The 22,786-nt window shown below is 56.0% G+C and overlaps 1 protein-coding gene across 1 annotated transcript in view; it reads left to right on the forward strand.

Annotated features, from left to right (window-relative positions):
- The window catches only part of Plxna4 (plexin A4), a 423,940-nt gene that overhangs the window by 389,263 nt on the left and 11,891 nt on the right, over positions 1-22,786 (forward strand). Inside the window, exons 22-29 of the mRNA XM_027950129.2 lie at positions 306-574; positions 2,941-3,007; positions 3,808-3,954; positions 8,509-8,668; positions 17,566-17,669; positions 18,087-18,186; positions 19,331-19,521; positions 20,384-20,553. Of these exons, the coding sequence (XP_027805930.2) occupies positions 306-574; positions 2,941-3,007; positions 3,808-3,954; positions 8,509-8,668; positions 17,566-17,669; positions 18,087-18,186; positions 19,331-19,521; positions 20,384-20,553 (1,208 nt within the window). The remainder of the gene's footprint in view (positions 1-305; positions 575-2,940; positions 3,008-3,807; positions 3,955-8,508; positions 8,669-17,565; positions 17,670-18,086; positions 18,187-19,330; positions 19,522-20,383; positions 20,554-22,786) is intronic.

The following is a 22,786-nucleotide window of genomic DNA, read 5'->3' on the forward strand; positions in this document are numbered from 1 at the left end:
GCAGCCCTGAACTGGCACCTTGTCAGCTCCGCACCACCATCAGGGAGGAGCTCAGGCCCCAGAGTCCAGCAGATGCGGGTTCAAATCCCAGAAGCGCCGTTTATGAACTGTGGCTAGTTCTGTCCTCAGCTGGATGGTCTCTAAACGGGAGGTAAAGACCTGTCGTGGCTGAGTACAGTGCCGGGCTCCTGGGGATGGATAGCATTAGCCAGTTGGGCTGCAGCGATAGCGATGGGTGAGAGGTGGGGTGGGACCCTCCAGCTCCCGCGGGAGGTCGCCAGGGCATCCTTGGCCTTTCCCGGCAGGTCCCGGGCTACCGGCAGGAGCGCGTGGAGAAAGGCCTGAAGCTCTTCGCGCAGCTCATCAACAACAAGGTGTTCCTGCTGTCCTTCATCCGCACGCTCGAGTCCCAGCGCAGCTTCTCCATGCGCGACCGCGGCAACGTGGCCTCGCTCATCATGACCGTCCTGCAGAGCAAGCTGGAGTACGCCACCGACGTGCTGAAGCAGCTGCTGGCCGACCTCATCGACAAGAACCTGGAGAGCAAGAACCACCCCAAGCTGCTGCTCAGGAGGTGAGGGTGTGGCCCAGGGTGGCAGCCGGGCGTCTGAGCGTCCCCTGCTGGCCTCCTCCAGGCTGAGCCACCTGGCTCCTGGAGCCTCCCAGAGACCAGAGGAGGCTGCAAGAGGAGCAGCCAGACTCCCCGAGGGTAAGGTACTGTGCTGCCAGAAGCTGAGCTTCATCCCCAAGACCCCGCCCACCACCCACCATCCAGCGCCCTCCTAGAAGCCCCTGCCTGTCACAAGGGTGCCCATTGGCTCACCCTCTGGTTTTCTTCCACCTGTATCTGCTTTCCACTTGACTTTATCTGCCCTTCCTCTCTCTGGATTTTGATGCCCTTCCTCTCCCTGGATTTTGATTCTCTGTGGATACTTCAGAGGTCATTTATGCCCATCTCTGGCCTCCTTTAAGCCAGAGCTGGAATTAGGAGAGAGACCCCATAGCTTCTTGCTGCCCAGGGCCCAGCAGCAGGTACAGCATCCAGGAGCTAGTTAGAAATGCAAAATCTGAGGTTCCCCCCAGACCCTGAATCAGAATCTGCATTTTAACGAGGAACCCAGGTGGTTCGAATGGCAGTAGAGTTGGAGAAGCACTGAGCACAGACCTTTTGGTAGCCACTTACCCAGTGCAGCCCAGCAGGTATTTCCTGATCCTTGCTGTAGGCTCTGAATAGGTCCATGGTGCACCTGCAGCTCCTATAGCACGCTGTTCAAACCAGAAAGGGCAGATGTGCACACGTGCCCATGCCCTGGCCTGTGGCTGCAGCCTCTGTCTATTTTTGCTTCTATTCGAGGGAAGGCTCCTCCGGGCTACGTGACTCCAATGTCTGTTGCCTTGGCGGATCTAAAGTTACAAAACTCCCACGTGAAGTGGTCACGGCCAGCCCTCTGCCCAGACCAGCTGTTGGTCTCTGCCTCTGTCTACCTGGCCCTTGACTTTCACCCTGGGTCTCTGGGTCCGAGGCTATGCCTCAGTGGCCCCTGCTTGGTCCTGCGGATAGATCTGGCTTTAGAAGTGTTCACTTCAGGCTTTTTCCTGGTACAGCGGGCACTCACTGGCACAGATGCCAAAGGTGGCTGCATAGAGAGGCAGTCATCCACCTTTGGAAACAGCAAGGTGGATCATTTTGATTTTTGTTTTACTTCCACCACGGAGCCACCCACCGGCATAATTCTAGGTTGCTGCTGCCAGCCAGAGCTCCCACCCATTTCCTGGTGTGGTCTGTCTCCCCGGCTTGTTTTCCTCTCCCACTCCCCCATGCCCCTGCGCCTTCTGCCCTCCTCCTCCTCTCTCTCCTTCTTGCCTCTGGCTGCCCACTTCTCTCAATATTCTTCTTGTTTCTCTTCACCTTCACTTTGGGCTGGCAGAGGCCCAAATGCTTTGGAATTTCAGTTACTAAGTATTTTCTGTCAACTGCAACTTTAAACTCCATACAAACATATGTGGATGGCAAACAGGTGGACGGGCTGGTTTTACTCTGGAGCTGGCCATGCACTCAGCAGAAGTTTGAATGTAATCTGTTTTCTCTAAATGGATGCAACCACAAATAATAACATCGCTGTCGCATCTTCACTTAAAAGAATAAGTGGGCTTGGATTGTAGCATGAAAGACTCAAGAAGGCACTTCCTCTCATTGCAAATCGTACTCGAGAAGGGTTTCCAGAGGAAGTTCCAAATTATGTGGAAGCCTTCGAAACAGGATGATTTTGACGTCTCGAGGGATGAACTAGGTTTACAGCTCCATGTGGCCCTCCATGCTTGGAATCTTTAACTCCGGTTATGAGCTCCATCTGGATTATCTGGCCTTTTTTTTTTGGCCATGATTCTCTTCCCCTGCTACTTTCTTTGATTTTCACTGCCGAATTAGGATCTCCCCTGATTTTGTTTGCTCAAGCAAAGTTCTCTAAGGCTGAGCTGCTCAACAGGAGAGCTACCAGCCATGGGCAACTATTTAAATCTGAATTCGTTAAAGTAAATAAAATGAAAAATCTCCCCTCCTCAAACACACCAGCCACAATCTTCACTTTTGATGGCCACATGTGGCCAGTGATCACCACGCAGGACGGCAGGTGGAGAACCCTGTCGTCGTCAACACAAAGCACTAGACAGCCCACTCTGAGCAGGCCCAGAAACTACCCACCTGTGACGTCACCCGATACGCTGCAGGTCCTTCTCCAGCTTGGAGATAAAGCTCCTCTGACCACCCTGGGAGCTGGGAGTCCACGAAATCTCCCTCTGGGTAGGATCTCATGCCTGGGCCTTGGAGCCTGAGCTGCAGGAGGGAGGCAGACGCCTTGCCATGCCACCAGGCCTGCAGGTTCTGACCCGCTACTTCTCTCTTTGTCCTCCTCTGCTTATTCCCTTGGCGTCTGGTGACAGGACGGAGTCGGTGGCTGAAAAGATGTTGACCAATTGGTTCACTTTCCTCCTCTACAAGTTCCTCAAGGTAGGATGGGACAAGGCCCTATTTCTGGCCCTGCTGTGATTCCCATCTTGGGGACCAGCCTGCATGCTCCCCAGCCTGCCCCATTCCATGCCGCACCCCCAAGTCCACTCTGGCGGGCCTCGCCACTTCCATCCCACAAGAAATGGATTTGCCCCTCATCACCGTCTTGAAAGACAGGGATCCCATCTGGCCCTAGTTTGTTTCTGGGACGAAATCCCTCGTGGCTGGTTTTTTCCCAGTTAAGGGGCGGAGGAGCCCCTGAGAGGGCCCTGCATGGACCTTCAAGCTAAGTCCCCACTTAAGCTGAAAATAGTTCATCTCTTACTTCCTCACGAATTCCTTTTCCCTCTCCCAGCCCCAGATTTAGGGAGGCTGATAAGGGTCCTGGTTAGGTACAGCAGCCACATGTCACAGCAGATAAGCCAAGATGTGCCTGGGAGGCGGGAGAACTGCTGGCTTCCAATGACCAACCTGTTTTCCTAGAGTTCATACCACAGAGGACCGAGCTCTGCTCTTGTTGGAGCCTCAGAGAGAGTGAAGGGAGGAGGTACGGGGGAGGGAGACAGGGAGGAAGGAGGAGCCGGCTCTAGACAGGAGGCAGGAGAGGGTGACATGGGGAAGACCCTGCGTCCAGAGAGCCAAGAGCCCCACAAATCTGAAGGGTAAAGAGTTACAGAAGAGAAAACTGGAAACTGATAAAGAAGCAGGTGGGTCCAGGAGAACGGCAGGACAAGAGCATGGAGTGGGCTCCGCACCCCTGCAATCCTGAAGCTCAGCGGCGTGTTTCTTGTCACATCCAGGAGTGTGCTGGGGAGCCCCTCTTCTCCCTGTTCTGCGCCATCAAGCAGCAGATGGAGAAGGGCCCCATAGATGCCATCACGGGAGAGGCCCGCTACTCCCTGAGCGAGGACAAGCTCATCCGGCAGCAGATCGAGTACAAGACCCTGGTGAGCCGCCCTCCACTCCTGCGAGGTCGTGGCACATGGGGCAGGAAGGGAAGGAAACTAGCAAGGGCCCCTGGTGGTTCTGCAGCCCCCACACCACCCACCAAAGTTCAAGTACTGTGGGGTGGGAGGCCAGGTGGCCTAGTGTGAGGCGTTCATCCAGGGAACTCGGAGATGCCCTCTGTCAATCAAGGTCAGGCCCTCCTCTCCTGGGGCGGCAGTTGCCCTAAGAGGCAGCAGAGCTTAGCAGGGCCCAGTGTTTAATATTGTAGCAGTAGAGTGTATTTTGACATATTATACACACATGGATTATAACTTCCCATTCTTGTGTTTGTACCTGATGTAATCGTATAGAGCACTAATCTCCAGGATATATATAAAAAACTCAAAAACTTAACACCCCAAAAACAAATAACCCAGTTAATAAATGGGCAAAGGAACTGAACAGGCACTTTATAGAAGAACAAATGTGAACAGTCAACCAATGTATGAAAAAATGTTCAACATCTCTAGCAGTTAGAGAAATGCAAATTAAAACCACACTGAGATTCCATCTCACTCCAGTCAGAATGGCAAATATCCAGAATACAAGCAATAATAAATGTTGGTGAGGATGTGGGGGAAAAGATATGCTCATACATTTCTGGTGAAGACTGCAAACTGGTGCAACCACTCTGGAAAGCAATATAGAGATTCCTCAGAAAACTTGGAATGAAACCACCATTTCAGTTTTCCCACTCCTCAGTATTTGTCCAAAGGACTTAAAATTAGCATACTACAGTGACACAGCCACCTCAGTGTTTATAGACGCTCAATTCACAATAGTAAGCTATGGAACCAACCTAGGTGCCCATCAACAGATGGATGGATAAAGGTTGTGGCTTTGAAATCAGACAAACCCAGATCTGAACCCTGACTGGGTACATTGAGGCAGGTCCCTAACTTCTTTGAGTTTATGTTTCTTCATCTGCAAAAAGGGGATTGTAGAATCTGTGGGAATGGGAATAATGGCAGCTGTACTGACTGGAACTGTCCAGGGAATTGAGGGAGCCCAGTGCCCAGGAGGGGATGGCAAGCAGGCATTCACTCCCGCTGGCTCAGGCCAGCCTTCCAGTATGGCTATTCAACCACCTCCTGGCTGCCCACCGTCCTTCTGTGCCCAGGGTGACCCTCAGGCTTTTTTTGGAGAGAACTGTGATATTCTTCCAAGTCTTTTTCTCCAAGAAAGAGGAGAGGAAGTGGAAGGAGGAAGGAGTATACAAAACGTGTTGAGGGTGAAATCCAGGTGACCCCCAAGAATGTTAGCAAAAGAGACAGCCAGGGAGTGAAGGGGACAGGGAATAGATGGAATTAAAATGGAATCAGCAGGACACCAGACAATGGTGGCGGGAGGGAGGGGGTGTAGCAGAGCTGGGAGAGACAGATGCTCCGACACCCCCAGTTGCTCTGAGCCCAGGGTTGGGATGACCCCACAGCCTGCAACCAGCTGGGGAGATGGTCCCTACCTCTGGACAAAGCTGTCCCTCCTGGCTGGAGGGCTGTGACCACAATTCATCGGCCCCCACCCCCATCTTCTGAGAGCCCTGGGGTAAACCAAGAAGATTTCTGGACAGATTTACCAGGATTGGCTCCCTGAGGATTGAAAGGCAGCGCCTGCCAGGGAGGCCCCTCATGGCTGCCTCTACTCCCGAGGACAGTTAGAGACACCAACAAAAATGGAAAAGTGGCAGGGGGGAGGCCTTCCAAAAAACAGAGACCTGAGGGCTGGGGATGTAGCTCAGTTGGTGGAGTGCTCGCCTCGCATGTGCAAGGCCCTGGGTTCAATCTCCAGCTCCACACACACACACACACACACACACACACACACACAAAGACCTGAGCTGATTTCTTAGTAGGAAAAACTACCTTTGAATTGCTCCTGCTCCCTCCCCTCCCCACCCCACCCCTTCCCTCCTGCTTCCCAATATTGAATGCAGCACAAAGAGTGGTGATAATGCTCCCCTACAAGTTGCAGCAGGCTTTGTTCCGAGGTCAGAGGATGGTTAGCTTACCCAGCTGGTTTCAGGTGACTGCCTCAAAGAGAATGTGAGGAAATTGGAGTGGGTCAGGGCCGAGCATCCATTAAGGTGGAAACACAGAGAGGCGGGGAGAAAAGGGGAAAGAAACTGTGATTGTTTTGCCTGGAGTAGACCGGGCTGCTGGGGGAGATTGCCTGGGCCCCTCGAGGCCCGGGGGAGGGAGCTCCCCTGTGTGGAGGGGCAACCCCATCTGCTGAGGAGGGGGGAGAGGAAGGTGCACGGTGCCACGGCAGCAGGCTGGGCAGAGTCCAGGTGAGCTGCTCAGATATGAAGATGGGACCTGGTGGGGTTCTGCAGCAGCTGGAGGAGCCCTTAGGGGAACCTTAAGTAGGAACCTCGCCCTGGGCAGGAGGGACAACCGGTGGCTCTGAGAGACTCAGGGGGAGACCAAAGTGCACTTCTTTAATTCAGGTGCACCTCCTAAAAGTCCAGTGAAATTGATGCTCTAGAACTTGGCCTGGCATGACCCAGGGCCCAGCTACTGGGAATGCCCCAGGACCCGCATCAGTAGTGTCTTGGAGCCTGCTAGGGTGCTGGGTGTCCCCTGGGAGCCTGCTAGAAACGAGATACCCTCCCAGGAGCCCACTGTAGTGCTGGGTGCCCCCTGAGAGTCAGCTGAAGTGCTAGATGCCCACCTGAGAGCTTGCTAGAGTGCTGGGGGCCCCCTAGGAGCTCCCTAGAGGGTTCCATGTTCACCTGGGAGCCTGCAGGAGCACTCGACAGTCACCTGGAATCCTGCTGAGGGGCTAGATGCCCTCCTGGGAGCCTGCTAGAATGCACAATCCTAGGCCCCACCATGGACCTCCTGGACCAGAATCTGCGCCCTGCCCACGAGATTCTATCCACAAGAAAGTTCACGGGCACTTCCCAGCCCAGAGGGCCCCAGGGCATTTGTTCAGTAAGTAGCCAAGGAGCACAGGGGCCGGGAACTTCTGAGAGACTGTGCTGCGCGACCTGTGGCCAGGGGCCAGTGCCTCCGCTCTGGAAGGCTGGTCCTTGCCCTGAAGTATGCTGTGCAGCTGCTCCCCTGGGGCCACCCTGAACCTCTGGGGCAGGAGAGATGCCAGGAGCTCACCCGCAGGTGGCGGCCCCTGCCCCATGGTCTCTCCTGGGAAGAAGGCTGGAAAAGCCCTGCTCTGCCTGGGGGACATGGAGCCACCCACTCCTGGCCCCAGGACAGGACAGCAGGGGCAGCCAGAGCAGCAGGAAGGGTCAGGCCTGACCGCTGAGCAGGAGGGAGGGCTGCTGGGAGGCTCCCCAGGAGGGAGTAGCCAGGCGAAGGCACATGTGGACACGCGGTCCAGAGGTCCTGCCGCCCGTGTCTCCAGTGGGGGGCGCGTTGAGGATGAGTGTGGTTTATAGACGCAGAGGATTTCTCTTTCTCAGTGGAATAAGAGTGTTCCCCACTTGAGCTCATAACAGCCCCGTTGCTAATGAAAGGCAGCCGTCCAGCGCCGGGGAGCTGATTGCCAACACACGGAGCGCAGCGCGCGGGGCTCTGGTCTGGCTCTGGGAGCCACATGAGGCCACTGGGAAAGGGCTCTGGGGAGGGGGAGGGAGGGAAAGTCCCCAGCAGGAGAACAGCACGCAGAGGGCGCAGGCTCTGGGGCCAGAGGAGAGTCGGGGGCCCAGAGAGCCTAGCAGCACCCCTGCCCCCCGGGGAACCCCAGGCCCCCCAGCTCCATCATCCATGCAGAAAGAGCCCACTGCAAAAAAGAGTGGAGGGAAAAAAACCCTGGAACTTCTCAAAGGAAAATTCCAGAACTTCTTAAAAAAAAAAAAAAAATTGGTGAAGTAGCATTTTAACTTTTCTGACTTGTTCCCAAAAGAGAATGAGCCAGACGGTGGCCTTGTCTCCCACCAGGTTCAGGTTCAGAGCCAGAAGGGAATCTCAGGGGGTCCTAACCTGCGATTTTCCCAAGGGCACCTTTTTGAACACATCAAGCCTCTTGTACATTCTCCACCTTCCCCAAAGCCCTAACCCTCCCCAAATTAAAGTTATTAAAGCCTTTGGGACAGGAGCCCTGATCCCATTAGCACTGAGTGCACCTGTGCCTGGGAGGGAGCCATGAGGGTGACACAGAAGAATGGGTTCGAGGGTCTAAGGGTGCCACCAAGATTGTGTGTCAGGTGCATTTTGAGACAGGGCCTCACTAAGTAGCCGAGGCTGGCCTCAAACTTGTGATCCTCCTGCCTCAGCCTCCCCAGTAGCTAAGAGTACAGGCGTGGGCCACTGCACCTGGTGAGAGAGTTTTCGTGAAGTTCGTCCCAACAGGCAGTCAAGCATGGAACTTGCACTCCTGCAATGACCTTGAGCCTGGGAGTTGTCCTGCTTTTCTGAACGGAGAGGGCAGGGCACCTGGTGGGGACACAGGGCTGGCGCTGGAGAGGACAAGCTGTACAGGATCCCAGGGTGCTGCCGGGGACCCCTGAGCTCTTCCTCTGCCTCACCCATGTGCTCCCTCCCCGCCACCCCCAGGTCCTGAGCTGTGTCAGTCCAGACAATGCCAACAGCCCTGAGGTCCCAGTGAAGATCCTCAACTGTGACACCATCACTCAGGTCAAAGAGAAGATTCTGGATGCCATCTTCAAGAATGTGCCCTGTTCCCACCGGCCCAAGGCTGCAGACATGGACCTTGGTGAGTCGGCTGTCCCCCCCACCCAGGGGCCTGTCCCTGTGACCAGTCCTAGGACTTCCTGCTTACTCAGGGCAGGAGCAGCAACCCCGGGACGCAGGGGACGGAGGGACAATCAGTGGATGAGGAGGGGCATGGCTGGCCCCCTAGGAGCCCACAGGACTTGTCTTCATGGGCTGCTGGCATTGGCCAGAGCCGGTCAGTGAGCAATGGGCAGAGAAGGGGGGGGGGTGGCTCGCTGACGGTCTGATGGTGATCTGGCCTAGCTGGGGTCCTCTGAGTGACCAAAGGCTGGGAGTAGTGGTGTCGCATTCAGTGAAGGGATTTAAAGGCAAAAGCCGCTCGTCTGGTCTCCGAGGCGAGGTCTGGCTTCTGCTCCGCCCCCCTCTGTCCTGTGCCTGTAATTTTTGCTAAATCCCTCCTGCTCCAGAGATGTGGGTCAGCACAGAGAATGAGAGAAAGAATAAGAAGACCGAGCTAGGACAGGCTGCTGAGGAGCAGGATGACATGGTGTCCAAGTGTCCCATGAACAGATGGCCCCAGGCCTGCTGCCGAGGGCCAGTTGTACTTAGATCAGTTCTGGCTGGCTTGAGTGTCTCACAGGATGTCATCCAGGGGAGAGCCTCCTGGGGAGCCCCTGGCTCTGAAGAGGCCACAGTGGAAGAGAGACAGTCCAGCATTGTGGGACACCTGGATTCGAGTCCTGGTGCCACTCGGTCCTCGCTGTGTGACTTTGGCCACATTACTTAATCGCTCTGTGCCTTAATTCCTTGCCTATAAATAATGGATATAATAATAATAATCTGTTTGATGGTAAAAATCCAGGGGGATGATGCATGGACAAGTCTTTTTCATGCAGTGTCTGGCCTTCAGTCCCCTCTGTGAGTGTTGGTTGCTGTCACCGGGGATGACGGTAACATGGGTAAGGGCAGTGGCTGTTCCTGACTGTTGGTGCTGGACAGGAGAGAAGGCCAAGGATTCCTGACAGCACGGGGTGGGAGACCCCTGACCCACCCATCCGGCCTCTAAGCTGGCTTCAGCTAAGCCACCCAGGACACATGGGCATCTGCGCTGTTTGCTGAAATCCAGAGGGAATTTCCACTCTGCGGCGCCACCCCCACCCCAGACCCTGATGGCCAGAGGGTCTTAGGAGCTGGCAGTTCTGCTCAGCGCCTGCAGGTCTCACCTCTCCACTAACCCTCTTGCCTGGCTCTTGGCTGGACGCGCGCGGCCCTAGGCCCTGTGCTAGGGAAGAGAGATTGATTGTCTGGGGGACGTGGGGGAAGGGGATGGGAGTGGGTGAGTGTGCCCACGTGTGTGTCCAGGGAACTGTCCCCCGGGTGGGGTGGACGTGCGTGCCTGTGTGACGTGGCCTGTTCTGCGGCGGTAAGGGGCCCCCAGACTTAGGAGGTCGAGGGCTTGCTGTGGAGCCCATGCCAGGCAGGCCCGGGGCTCCTCTCCCCCAAGTAGTTCACGGGGTGCTCCCTGACGGTTTCCGGGGAGTTGAAGAGGGCAAGCAGGTGGCACCCACCATTCACTTTGTTTTATTATCTGAGGGGCCCAGGGCAGAGGCCACCCCACTCCTCGGTGTCATTATCTGCACAACCAGTGGAAGGATTCCCTGATAGAGGGGCGGAGAGGAGACGCCATTATCTGAGGTCCCTTCCTGAAGGCCGTGGGTCTGCAGAGGTCCTGCTGGAATGCAGGAGGACACCTGTGGGCGGTGTGCATGGTGCTGGGGAATCGGGAGCAGCAGGTGGATCAGGTGGATGGGGACAGCTTCTCCGCCTTACAAGGAGGGGCAGGGAATGGGGACTCCTGGGGCTGTGTGGCTTAAGCCCTTGAAGCCCAGGGATGGCGGCCAGCATCCTCTGAAGCACAATCAGGGAGCAGCCCTTCTCTGTCTGCGGGTGTCCTGAGAGAAACCAGGACCCTCTGGGGACCAGTGCTCGGGAGCAGTTTCCCGCCTGTCCTTCTCTGTGCCGAGGAGGGGAAGAAGCTGCTTGTTAGCTTTTTTGGGGGGAGAGGGGGCTGATTTGGGGATTGAACTCGGGGGCACTGGACCACTGAACCCCATCCCCAGCCCTATTTTGGATTTTATTTAGAGACAGGGTCTCACTGAGTTGCTTAGCGCCTTGCCGTGGCTGAGGCTGGCTTTGAACTCGCGGTCCTCCGGCCTCAGCCTCCTGAGCCGGGGGAGTTACAGGCGTGCGCCACCTCGCTTGGCTTGCTTGTTAGCTTTTGAAGACACTCCCTCTCCAGATCTGGGGGTGCAAACCCCACAAAGCAAATCTGCAATGGAAAGGAGGAGCACCTCTTGCAGTCCAGCCGCAGCCAGGGCCACCCCCTTCCAGCTATCCACCGGGAGGGCTGCTGGGCCAACAGGGCCTGCCTGACGGTGGCCGCTCTCTCAAGTCACAGGCTGCTCAGGCCAGAAAAAGGCCACCTCCCCCTGCTTCCCAGGGCACAGTCTCCAGGGCCACAGTGTTCACCCTGGCGCTCGGGCTTCGGGTCCCAGGGTCACAGAGGGGCCCCAGTCCCATTGCACATGCTGCCGGGCCACCCCCAGAGCAAGGCCCCAGAGCAGGGCTAATGAGGGAGAAGCCAAGGAGCAGGGGGCTCCGGAGCGGAGCTTCGGTTCACCAAGGGCCTCCTTCAAAGTGTCCCTTTGTTCCAGAATTTGGAGCTGACCCCCAACTCTGGCCTTCTTCCTGCCAGACTTAGTTTACATACAAGGAAAACGGGGCTCCCCTGAGGCCCGAATGCCCTTTCCACACACTTCCACCCTGTCCCCATGGGCAGAGCAGGTGGGTCCTTCCGTGGGGAGCCGCTGGACCGTCCTGCTTTCCACTTTCAAGAGTCTTCAATAAATGACAGACGTGTTCAACACGCTAGTGTAGAGCAGGCTTGTGACAGGGACACTGCCCAGCCGTGCGCTACTGTGAGCGTTGTGCGCACTCTACCAGGGGCCAGGCTGAGCCGAGGGCCAGTAGTGCAGGTGCCCCAACTTGCCATATTTTCATGTTATGATGGCTTTGAAGGACACAGCCCTCATAAATGGAGGAGTATGTGTAAGAGCGAGAGAGAGAGACAGACTTATCTTAAGGAATTGGCCATATGTGATGGAGGCGGCCAGCCCCAAGTCTGCAAGGTGAGCTGGCAGGTGGGAGAGCCAGGGAAGAGCTGAAGGCCACCTGCTGGCAGAGGTCCCTGGTGCTCAGGGATGGTCAGGCTTCTGTTCTGTGTAGACCTTCGACTGACTGGACGAGGCCCACCCACCATATGAGGTTGACCTGATTTAAATGTGAATCTCCTATACATACACCTTCACAGAAATATCCAGAATAATGTTTGACCCAATATCTGGGCACTCTAGCCAACCACGTATGGACAAATGAAATCCACAGAACCCAAATGGGGCCAGCGTCTGTTGGAATTTGTGGAAGGAAAGATAGTCAGAGGGCAAAGGTTGAGACAGCTTGGGGTCTCAAAGCTCAGTATCTAGGTGAATATAGAAGCTGTCCTCACCAGGCTATGTCCCTTTCCACCCAGGGCAGGGCTTGTACCTTCTTGCACTACTCAACTCTTCCACGAACATACCAGGGGCTTACCTGTGTCAGCCTCTGTGCCCAGCATGGTGGTACCCAGGAGACGAGGTCAAGGTTGTCACTTCTGAGCACAGTAGTACAGGCAAGACATTTTTCTAAGAGACTCTTTGTCTCCTCCTTTCACTACCCAGAGGAAATAATTGATGCCACTCTACCCTTCCTGCCTGGATGGAGAATCTGCAGCTCAGACAGGCATAGTGCCCAGGCCCAGGTCACACAGCAGGGTAAAGGAGAGAACTCTACCTCCTCCCAGCCCATCTCCTCCTCAGGCCTTTCTTCTCCTGCTACTGCCCATGACCTCCAGAGATTCCTCTAGTTTAATGCAAATGCTCTATCAATAGCCCCTGGAGCACCACCACCCCCTCTGTCTTGCAGCTCAGGTCACGCTGAAAGGATATATTTTTTCAAATAAGTAATTCCTGTATGCAATAAAAAGATACACTATCTTCTGAGTGAAATATAAAGAGTTCACAGCAGCTGTCCCCCCGTTTGCATTTTCCGCTGCACCTGATGGGAAGGACAGATAAAGATAATGGGATTTTTTTCTTCTTCTTCTTTTTTTTTTATTCCACCTCCCTCTCTCCCTGGAAGGTGGAAGTGTAACAAATTGGATGGAGAGTGTGTCTGTCCTTTGTGCTTGGTGCCTGGAGCAGGGCACGGTGGCTGCCGGGCGCTGTGAGAGAGGTCACAGCTAGCAATCTTCTCTTGGTGCCATGCATATGAGTACCAGGGTCACCTTCCCTCCTCCCCGTGGCCACCTGCCTCTTTAACTCTTCTTTGACCTGATGAACTTCCAGGAGGGACACCAGAGCCCAGTGTTCCAGATTCAGGAAGATCCAGGGACTCTGGCTCATCTCTCATCAGCCCTGCCTGTTCCCCCCAAATCCCAACCAGCCGGGGCAGGCGCTTCCCAGTTTACAAAGACTCAGTGCCTTAAATGCAGACCATGTACTTCCATTCAGGAATTCATTTTTTTTTTTAAGTGCCAACTTTCATGTTCGACCGTTTTCTGCTGGAGAAACAGCTCATCACAATACATTTAATTTTTTTGTCAAAAATACTTTTGCAGACCTTCCTCTCTCTCCCACTTCCAGCTCAATTTTCTGACCTTCCCAGGGGTCACTCTGACCCTCTCATGGCCTCTCCCAGCTCTTTTATATGGAGCAGTAGAGTCATCTCCACAGCCTGCGACTTGGGGTGCATGGGTTGGGGGTGCCGGGAGCCCCTGGGAGAACGGGCTTCCAGAGCCCCAGTGGGAACAGTCAGGCTGTGAAGCTGGTCCCCGTGGCCGCGTTGATTCCCTGGGCTCGGACTAGCCTGGTGGGTCTCCTCCGGCCCTGGCCTGCCTGCACCAGCCCCGGGGCCTCCTGGGATGGGTCTCAGGGGGATGGCAACAGGCAGGATTGCGTGGGTCCAGATGAGGTGTGCCTGTGATGGCGTGTGTGCGGGTCCCTGTGTGTCCCCCTGCACACCTCCACCGTGACGGCCACAGCTAAGGAGATGTCAAGTGTCCCGGGGAGCGTTTGCCTCTTGGTGTCAGGGCTGGTGGGTAGGGACCCCTCCCGGGTCCAGGCCAGTAGTGATGCCCTCAGAGTCAGCGACTCCCTCCAGGATGGCTGCTGGAGATCCCTCCCCTTCCCTCTGCCCAGATTCTCACTGCCCACCACACACCCCACATACTCAGGGGCAAGCCCCGGGGCTCCCACGTCCCCTGGAGCATTGCTGGGCATTTCTGGTCCATTGCCTGAGCACCCCGAGTCTGAACCTCGCCCCCCACCCCACCACCACTTCAGCCAGGCCTTCATATTTCCGTGGTGGACAGAGGCGGCCACCTCCAGTGGGTCTCCCTGTGTCCTGCCCCACTGAGGCCCTCCTCTTCCCATCATCTCCCCGACCCCCGTGGCCCTAGCTCAAGTCCAGGTGCCTTGGCCTGGCACACTGGACCTTTCTGGGTTTCCTTCCTGACCTCTGGGGCCTCCCGGGTCTTCCTTCTCCCATGAGGTCACAATACTCAGTGCTGCCTTTGGACCAGTCCACCTGCTCCCTGGCCGTCGGCCAAGTGCCTGCTCACCTGTCCTTCACAGATCGGCCCAAGCAGCCCCCTCCTGCCCAGCTGCCCGCACGCTCCTCGCTGTCTCCCTCCTCCACGCCCCGTGCACTGGGACTTTGGAGGGAGCTCTTCAAGGCAAGGGTTTTGTGCATCCCAGGTCCTTGTTCAGCTCCGCCCCGTGTCCTGCAGTGCCGTGCCTGGTACACAGAGGGCCCCCAGGACGTTAAATGTGGTTTGTGAATGAGTGAGAAGGGGCCTCTGAGGCCTTCCGGGTCCAGGTTTCCACATGGTGGCCCCGGAGAGGCCTTGGATGGGACAGCAGATGTCCTCGTCTGGAGGAGGTGTTGGTCAGGAGTCACCCAGGATTCACCCAGCCATGGCTGATCTGGGCATCTCCCAGCATCAGGTACCTTAGAGGCAGGTTGGGGTCTCTCTCTAGGCCCCAAGTGCAGCCAACACTCTCTGTCTGGAAGGCAGATCTAAGAGGACGGCCAAGTGGTCCCCTTGATTCCGGCTCACGATCCTTATATTGGGATTTGAGGAAACAATCCCAACGGTTTGACATGAAAAGACAACAATCACCACTTCGCAGATGCCCTGCCCCAGGCTGGGAGCTGGGCTGGGGTGACAGCAGGACCGGGCAGCCAGAAGGCCCCTTCCTGTAGCCCTGAGCCCGTGACCAAGGGCTGGCCTCTGTAGTGTGTCCGGCCTGCCCGCTGCACGGCCTTCTGCTTGTAGGCTCAGCCTGCAGGGGAGCACGTGCCACCTCGTCAGCACACCCAGGCACTGAGGGAAGGGAAACGTGGCCCAGGGAAACCTGCCAGTGGCCTGCGGGGACTCCTGAGTCCCAGAGTGAAGTAACTTTCCTGGTGTCAACCCTGGTCAACCTAGGGGGCAGGTGACCTGATCCAGTGCCCAAGCTGCACCCACATCCACCTTCCCCACCAAGAAGACCCAGAGCCCAGGAACCTCCTCTAGGGACCTGGGCATCCTGATGGCCTAGTGCAGTGCCCATGGAGCAGGCCCAGCTGGCTGGGGGCTGAGCAGTGGCCGGGCATGATGACCTCTAGGTCTGTCTTCCAGATCTTTTCATTTTCCCAGTCGTAAAATTAGAGGAGTGAGTGACAGTGATCTAAGAGCTCTTGCTGCTACCAGTGGAAGTGCCTGGTCTTGTTTCTCAGTTCAGATCCCCTTCCACCCTGGTAAATAGCAGCTCTCAGCTCACCTGCCTGTGGCCCCCTGTCTACCCCCGGGGGGCATAAACACACATGCCAGAGCCTCTTTCTACTGCTTGGAAAATAGGCCAGCACTGCCCATCCTTGGTCCCCTCCAACCTTTCGTCCATTCACTTAGTCACTGAATAAACACTTCCTAAGTGCTTCCTGTGTCCCGTACATGGGCCAAGACAGGCTAATTAGGTCATCTAGAAGCCTTGTTTTTATAATCCAAGGACAATCTGTGCTCCTGCAGCTGTCCTGGGGAGACAGGGCCATCCCCTGCCCTACTTATTTGAATGGGGACATGGAAGTCAACTGACTCTCATTTGCTTACATAATTACTGGGCATGACTTAGGGCCAGAGTTACTGAGTATGGCTGTACAGGCTGTGCACTGCATAACTCTGCAACAGAGTAGTCCCACATTGGGGTCCGGAATCAGTCACCAACTGTCATTGCTCAAGTCCCCAGGTCATGTGATGATGGAGTCCCCAACTCCATCATCAAGGGGTGCCAGGATGGCTGCTAAACTAGAGGCCTGGCCTTTGGCAGGGATCTTCTCCATCTAGACCTAGCAGGTCCCATGGCCCCGTCCGTAGAGGAGACCTCCTTCAGACTCATCTGGGGGGGCAAAGGAAATGCAGAATGCTGGCCACCTTTGCGCCATGCCCCAGAGCTGTCTCTGTGCCCCCATGCAGCCACTTCTCCTTGTAAGCTGGAGAGCCCCCTGCCCTATCCCTCAGCCCAGCCTGGTCTGCACCAAGTCACGGCCCCACAATTCAGTTGTCCAGTGGGGGTGGCAGCACCGGCCACAGCATGCATAGTGGAGACTGCATCAGTGCCTTCCGTATCACAAATGTGGCCAGTAGGGGACCCACAGCTGGCCTTCGCCAGAGGGAAATGGGGTAGGGAATGTGAAAACAAGTCTCCATGGTTCTTGGGGGAAGAAATCCTTGGCAGGTAAGGCAGAGACGGCCGGGCGACTCCGGGCGGCAGCCACCTGCGCTCTGCACGAGCCTGGTGTTTTCTGCACATCTCAGACGCGTCATAGCTACCAGCCAATGAGCCAGGCCTGGGCTGCCTGGAAACCAGATCTCTGGCTTCTCCACTGGAACATGTTGCATTTGAATTTAAGAGACTGCTTTTGCTGTTGGGTGCGTGCTTGTGAGAGTGGTGTGTGTGCGTGTACCGAGCGTGAGAGCTGGCGTGCACGTGAATTTCCATGTGTGTTCATTTCAAGACCGGAACGTGCCCTTCTCCATCTGCACAGGATTTGTGCTAAGTAGGGTGCTGGGACCTGGTTGATGGGAAGCAGCCCCCTATTCTCCCATGTGTGACCCATCAGTGAGCACATGTGTTGCTGGCTCTAGGGCCCCCAGGGAGAAGGGGGTGTGTACCTACAACATGGAAATCACTGGGTAGGTTACAAGGTTCTATTATCCGCATCAGCTTTGTGGGGCTAGGGGTCCTTCTGGGCATGAGACTGGGTCTGCATACTTTTGCCTCATCCCCCTTCCAACGAGGACCCACCCACCTGCCAGCTTTAGAGTACAGGACACACTTGGAACAGGTGTACAGTGACGACATCTGCAGCATTGATCTCACCAGCTCTGGGAGTTGACAATCAAGCAAATACATGGCAGGCACTCCGTGACGACAGCGCCTCTCACCTGCTCACTGCTCTGTTAGGCACCTGGTGTGTTGTGGAGCGCTCGTTCATTCCACCAGTGCCTACTGAGCATCCCCTCCTTGCAGATGTGGCCCCCTACAGCAAACAGGTGGCAGGGGAGGACAGGGGCTGTTATCCCTGTTTGGGGCACATGGTCGTTGGGATTAGGACCTTGACTGGAACTCAGCCACTCTGCGCTGAGGACCTCTGCACTGGTCCTCACAGGAGCACGTTGGCCCTTGTCTACATGTGAGTGCATCCTGGAGATGGCCCTGGGCGGGTGCCCACAGAGCAGTCCTCAGGATCCCCCAGGAGGGGCCAGGAGGCCTCCCTGAGATGCCACCTCTCCCCCTGCAGAGTGGCGACAAGGAAGCGGGGCGAGAATGATCCTTCAGGATGAAGACATCACCACCAAGATCGAGAACGACTGGAAGAGACTCAACACCCTGGCCCATTACCAGGTGAGGTGGGCGTGGACAACAGGAAGTGGACAAATAGATAGCATTTCCTTGGATATCTCAGGCCTTAAATCACAGGGTCATCCTAAGCCTAGGCACCAAGCCCCCAACCCACTTCTTCACCACTAATCCATGTTCCTTTGGGGACCCAGGAGGAACTAATGCCACCAGCCAGGAACTCCAGCCTCCTTAGAGCCAGGATGCTGACCTGTATGCTTCCCGCAGGTGTGGGCCGAGTCCCCAAGACAAGGCCTTCCTTAGATGTTCCCCTGCCATTGAAGGCGAAGGAAAGGGGCAACCTTCAGAGGCTCTTCAGCCAGGTGCTGATTGCCCCTCAGCATGGAGCTAATTCTCATGTGCCCCAGGTTCCTTGGTGGCAGAGTTTCTGTGCCCAGGCCCTTAGAAGCCTTTTCCCTGTAGGTGCCGGATGGTTCCGTGGTAGCTTTAGTGTCCAAGCAGGTGACGGCCTATAACGCAGTGAACAACTCCACCGTCTCCAGGACCTCGGCGAGTAAATACGGTGAGATCTCAGGGTCCACGGGAGGCGAGGGTTCCTGAGCAGCTTTGCTGTGGCAGCAGCATAGCTGGAGGGCAGCTGGCTCCGGGGGCAGGAGTCGGGGGTGAGTTGGGCAGGCTGGCCACAGGGAAGAGAGATGTCTGGCAGAGGCGCCTGATTCCGGTCAGTGACTGATGCATCAGCAGGACCTTCCTCCGGGAGCCAAGGGGGGACATCCCCCTCCACGAGAGTCTTGTAGCCCATAAGACACCTTTGTGGTGCTCATTATCTCGCAGCATGTTCATAACAATCCAGTGAATTAAATAATTATTATTTCCCCCTATTATGCAGATTAGTAAATTATAACTCAGAGGCAAAGATGCTAAATGACTGGTAAAGGTCACACCGTCATTATGCAGTGCAGGGAAGGGGCGGCCCCCCGTCTGAGGCTCTGTGGTGGAGGAGAAAGGGTGCTGAATGTGAGATTTCAGTCCCAAAGATGGTGCCATTCTGCCACTACCTGTGTGCTTGGACTGGACGGGCCACCTGACCACTGTGGGCCTCGGTGTCCTCATCAGTTAAACAGAGATCGAAAAAACATTCACCTCCAGAGGCCCGCAGATGAACACAGGGAATGGTCCCCGCACCCAGTAGGCCCATCAGTGCACCACATCTCACAAATACCGACAAGGGTCTAAGCCAATCAGTGGGCAGAGCTGGGGGAGCCGGAGGGGAGGACAGAGGCAAGCAGGTGCCGGGGTGGTCCCTCAGGTGGCCAGCGCTTATTAAGGAGACAGGCGACCCGCTCGTGAGCATAATTGGCTGCACAGAGCACATCCCGAGAATGCACACAAGGAAACGTGTAAAAGAAGTGCGAGCTTCTGTTTCTGCAAATTGAATAGTTGGGGGTTGACTCAATGGACAGCATGAGAGGAAGGGCCCAGGATGATCTGAGTGGTGGATTGAGCCCCAGAGATAACGGAGAAAGCGTCCCCATTTCAGGGAATGTTCAAAACTGGGGCCAGAAGTCAGTCAGCAGCCACTAATTGCAGGAGGGACCAGAGACAGTACTTGGGGTTGGCTGGGGCGAGGGGTGCTTCTTCGGAGTCACTGGACAGAGGGGCTGTGTGGCCTCCCACATGTTGGGTTGTGGTCCTCACATTGGCAGAAAATATGATCCGGTACACGGGAAGTCCCGACAGCCTCCGCTCCCGGACGCCCATGATCACCCCCGACCTGGAGAGTGGAGTCAAGATGTGGCATCTGGTGAAGAACCATGAGCACGGGGACCAGAAGGAGGGTGACCGGGGGAGCAAGATGGTTTCTGAAATCTATCTGACACGCCTGCTGGCCACTAAGGTATTGGACTGGATGGAGGACAGTGGGGCATGGAAAAGGACTTACCCACCTCAGAAATCCAGGGCTGGCAAAACCCAGCAGCTGTGCTCGTGCCCACTGTATTACCCGCCCGTGGTAGGCACTGCCAACCAGCCCAGGATTCTTTCCCAGGACAGAGCCTCAGGGTCCTGCTCAGCCCAGTGCTCCAGGCCAGTCAGACTTGCAGCCTGAAGCCCTGTTCCCACCCCCTCTCTGTGCCTTTTCTCACATACAGAGCTGCTAACTGCACCTGTCCACGTTCTTCCTCCATGTCTTATGGAAGAATCGCTTCTTCTCGGGGGGTCTCATGGACAGTCACTAGGGATGGAAGTCGGGGCTCCTTGAGCCACTTCCCAGCCCCTGTTTCTGATCCTGCTTCTGGGATGTTTCAGGCCTCTACTTTCCCTGTTTCTCTCCCGGGCTCTGCTCAGCTCTCTGCAGGGCCCCAGGAGTAACTGTCCATTAGCTGGGCTGCATTAGGCCCAAACAAAACCAGCAGATTGTGTCTGTCTGCTCGCCCAAGTGCATGTTCATTAGCATCTGCAGAAAGTGCTAAAGTGGCCCTGCCAGAGGGTGGGAAACCAAACGCGTGGTTGGCAAAGGAAGGCTCGCTGAGGTCCAGCCATCCATGTCCTGTCTGCTTTCAGTGTGCAGGGGACATTGACAATTGTCAAAGACAGGCGGGCGACGGGGGTGGGGGTGGGGACGCAGTGTGTGGACTCTCGCAGTTTCACCCAAGCAGGGAAGCGGTGCGCCGTCCTCCCCGCCCGCTCTGCAGGGCAGATTCCAAGACTGCTCCTCAGAGCTGCGTGGGTGCAGCTGGGTCTCGTGTCCCCCTCCCCAGGGCACTCTGCAGAAGTTTGTGGATGACCTCTTCGAGACCATCTTCAGCACGGCCCACCGCGGCTCGGCCCTGCCCCTGGCCATCAAGTACATGTTCGACTTCCTGGATGAGCAGGCCGACAGGCACGGCATTCACGACCCGCACGTGCGCCACACCTGGAAGAGCAACTGGTGAGCGAAGGGAGGTGGGGGCCTCTGAAAGACCCCAGTCTTCAGAGATGAGCTGGCCGTCCTCCAGCTTCAGCCCCAGGGCCCCTGGTAGGCTCATTCTCTGGTCCCTGCACCATCCCCCCCCCCATATTCTGCTGGACTTTTGTGCTCACTTCCTTCTGGTCAAACCTGTCTGCACATCCTTCTTTCCAATCAGTCAGTACATATTTATTGAACTATCTCAGTGAGCAAACACTAATGTCACAGCCAGGCCACCCTTACCTCCAGGGACCTCCCAGGGGTCTTGACAGTAGGCTAGACACTGAGGGTTCTGAGTTAGGCTCAGCTGTGTAGACAGACACAAACTGCAAGAGACAGTACCTGTGCTCACCTGGGAGGCATAGGGGCAGCGCCTCATGGTGACTTATAAGTGGGGTTTTGCAGCACACCCCAGAGCATCTGGCTGGACAAGGGCATTTCCACTCTATTCTATATGCTCCGCTCCTCTCTCTCCATGAATTCCTTTTCCAAGCCCTGGTTGGAGATGAGACCTGTCCGCAACCACCTCGTGTTCCCTGGAGATCACAGGATTCTCTAAGTACGAATGGCACTCTCCACAATGGCCCTCTCTCCTTTCATCATCCAGCATCCTTCTCTTCATTGGCGTGTGGTCTGTGCTTCAGGCTGAAATTGCAAGGTCAGGCATCAGCATTCAGCACGCGCTGCAGAGCTTTGCCCAGAGTGGGACTCAGTAAATATTGATGAGACGCAGGGCCAGGGTGGCCTCTGTTTGGGAGTTCTACCTCGGGCAAGGCTGGCTGATATCCAGTCCCTTCCATTCCAGAATCCCTCCCTGTAGCTTTGCATGGTCCATGTTCCAGGTCGTTCTTCCCCACATCATTCTTCCAAGGCAGCGTGGGCTAGTTGCCGGGCACCTACCTTGGCTAGGACTGGCGGTGCATGAGCAGCCTGGGCCAAAGGAAAACACAAGAAAGTGGGAGTCAGGCTGGGGTATGGGACTTCATTCCTGTGGCACGCTCTGGCTTCCTCATTCCTCCCCTGGAGAAGGGAGCTCCTTCAGGGAGATTATAACCCCAGGCCCGAGGGAGGATTGGCCCACGGAGCTGAAGAGTGAGGTCTATACTAACATGGATGGGAGAACCATCGTGGAAGAATTTTCCAATCTTTCCAACCAGCAATGCTGGGGTTTCCACGGTCTCCTCTGTAAGTCCTACCTCTCCCATGCCTGCCTCCAAGTAGGTGGTAGTTCCTTCCCCCCAGTCTTCTTGGCATGCCCCGGGAGAGTCTGAAGATCCCCAGCCTCCCCAGCCTCCTCTCTCTATCGGCGAGTCTTCCCACTCTGATGTCTGTAACCTTCCGGATATGATAAGTGCACTGCCCAGATCTTCTCCTGCACATGGCCTGGGCTGGGGAGAGCCGGTCCAAGTACCCAGATGCTGTAGCATAGAACTCCAGGTCCAGGCAGAGGAAATCCCAGGGAGTAGATGGTAGCATCGGGTTCAAGGACTCCCCTCAAAGGACATTCCCCATAATCCTGGGCAAGAAGTAGTCAGTTGAGATTCATGAGATCCGCAGACAGACCCAACAAAGAAATTGTTTCTACTCCTGGCCCAAGGTGTAAGTCAGCCTCTCCCACCCACTCCCTCCACCGTTCCCCACCTTCTCTCTTTTAAATAAACCTCCCGCTCATTTAGCCTGAGTGGCTGCAATCAACCAGAGATGAGTGGCACCACTGATGTTAATAATATGCTAATATTTCATTAGGCGGGAGCCTCGTGGCACCTTGGCCTCCCCTGTTTGATGGGCCTGTCATCGCAACCTGCTTCAGGGAGACCCGTGAGAGGTGAACCAGAGCAGCCCAGAGTCCCTGCCTGGGCGGGCCTTCTGGAAAACTAAAAAAGAGCTGTGGAAGGGAGTCTGTGAGCTGGGAAACCATGCGTCCTTCATTCAGGGCTCTCAGGCCGGCGGTTAGGCTGGGCGGCCACAACGACTCCTCCGTCACCCATGTGCCCTGGCTCTGAGCTGCCAACCCATTATTCCCTGTTCTGGATTTCTAATGACTAAGCAATGCCACGAAACCTTGCTAGACCTCAGTGTGCCTGCCCACACCTGGGCTACACCCTTCGCAGGGACCTACTAGACACCTGTGAATGGCCTGGCAGTCTGGGATGTCGGGTCCTGCTGGATCTACACACTTGTCCTCTCTACAGACCAGCTGCTAGCAGATGCGAGG

Source organism: Marmota flaviventris, chromosome 1 (assembly GCF_047511675.1).
Source record: "Marmota flaviventris isolate mMarFla1 chromosome 1, mMarFla1.hap1, whole genome shotgun sequence".
In the NCBI taxonomy this organism is placed as follows: domain Eukaryota; kingdom Metazoa; phylum Chordata; class Mammalia; order Rodentia; family Sciuridae; genus Marmota; species Marmota flaviventris.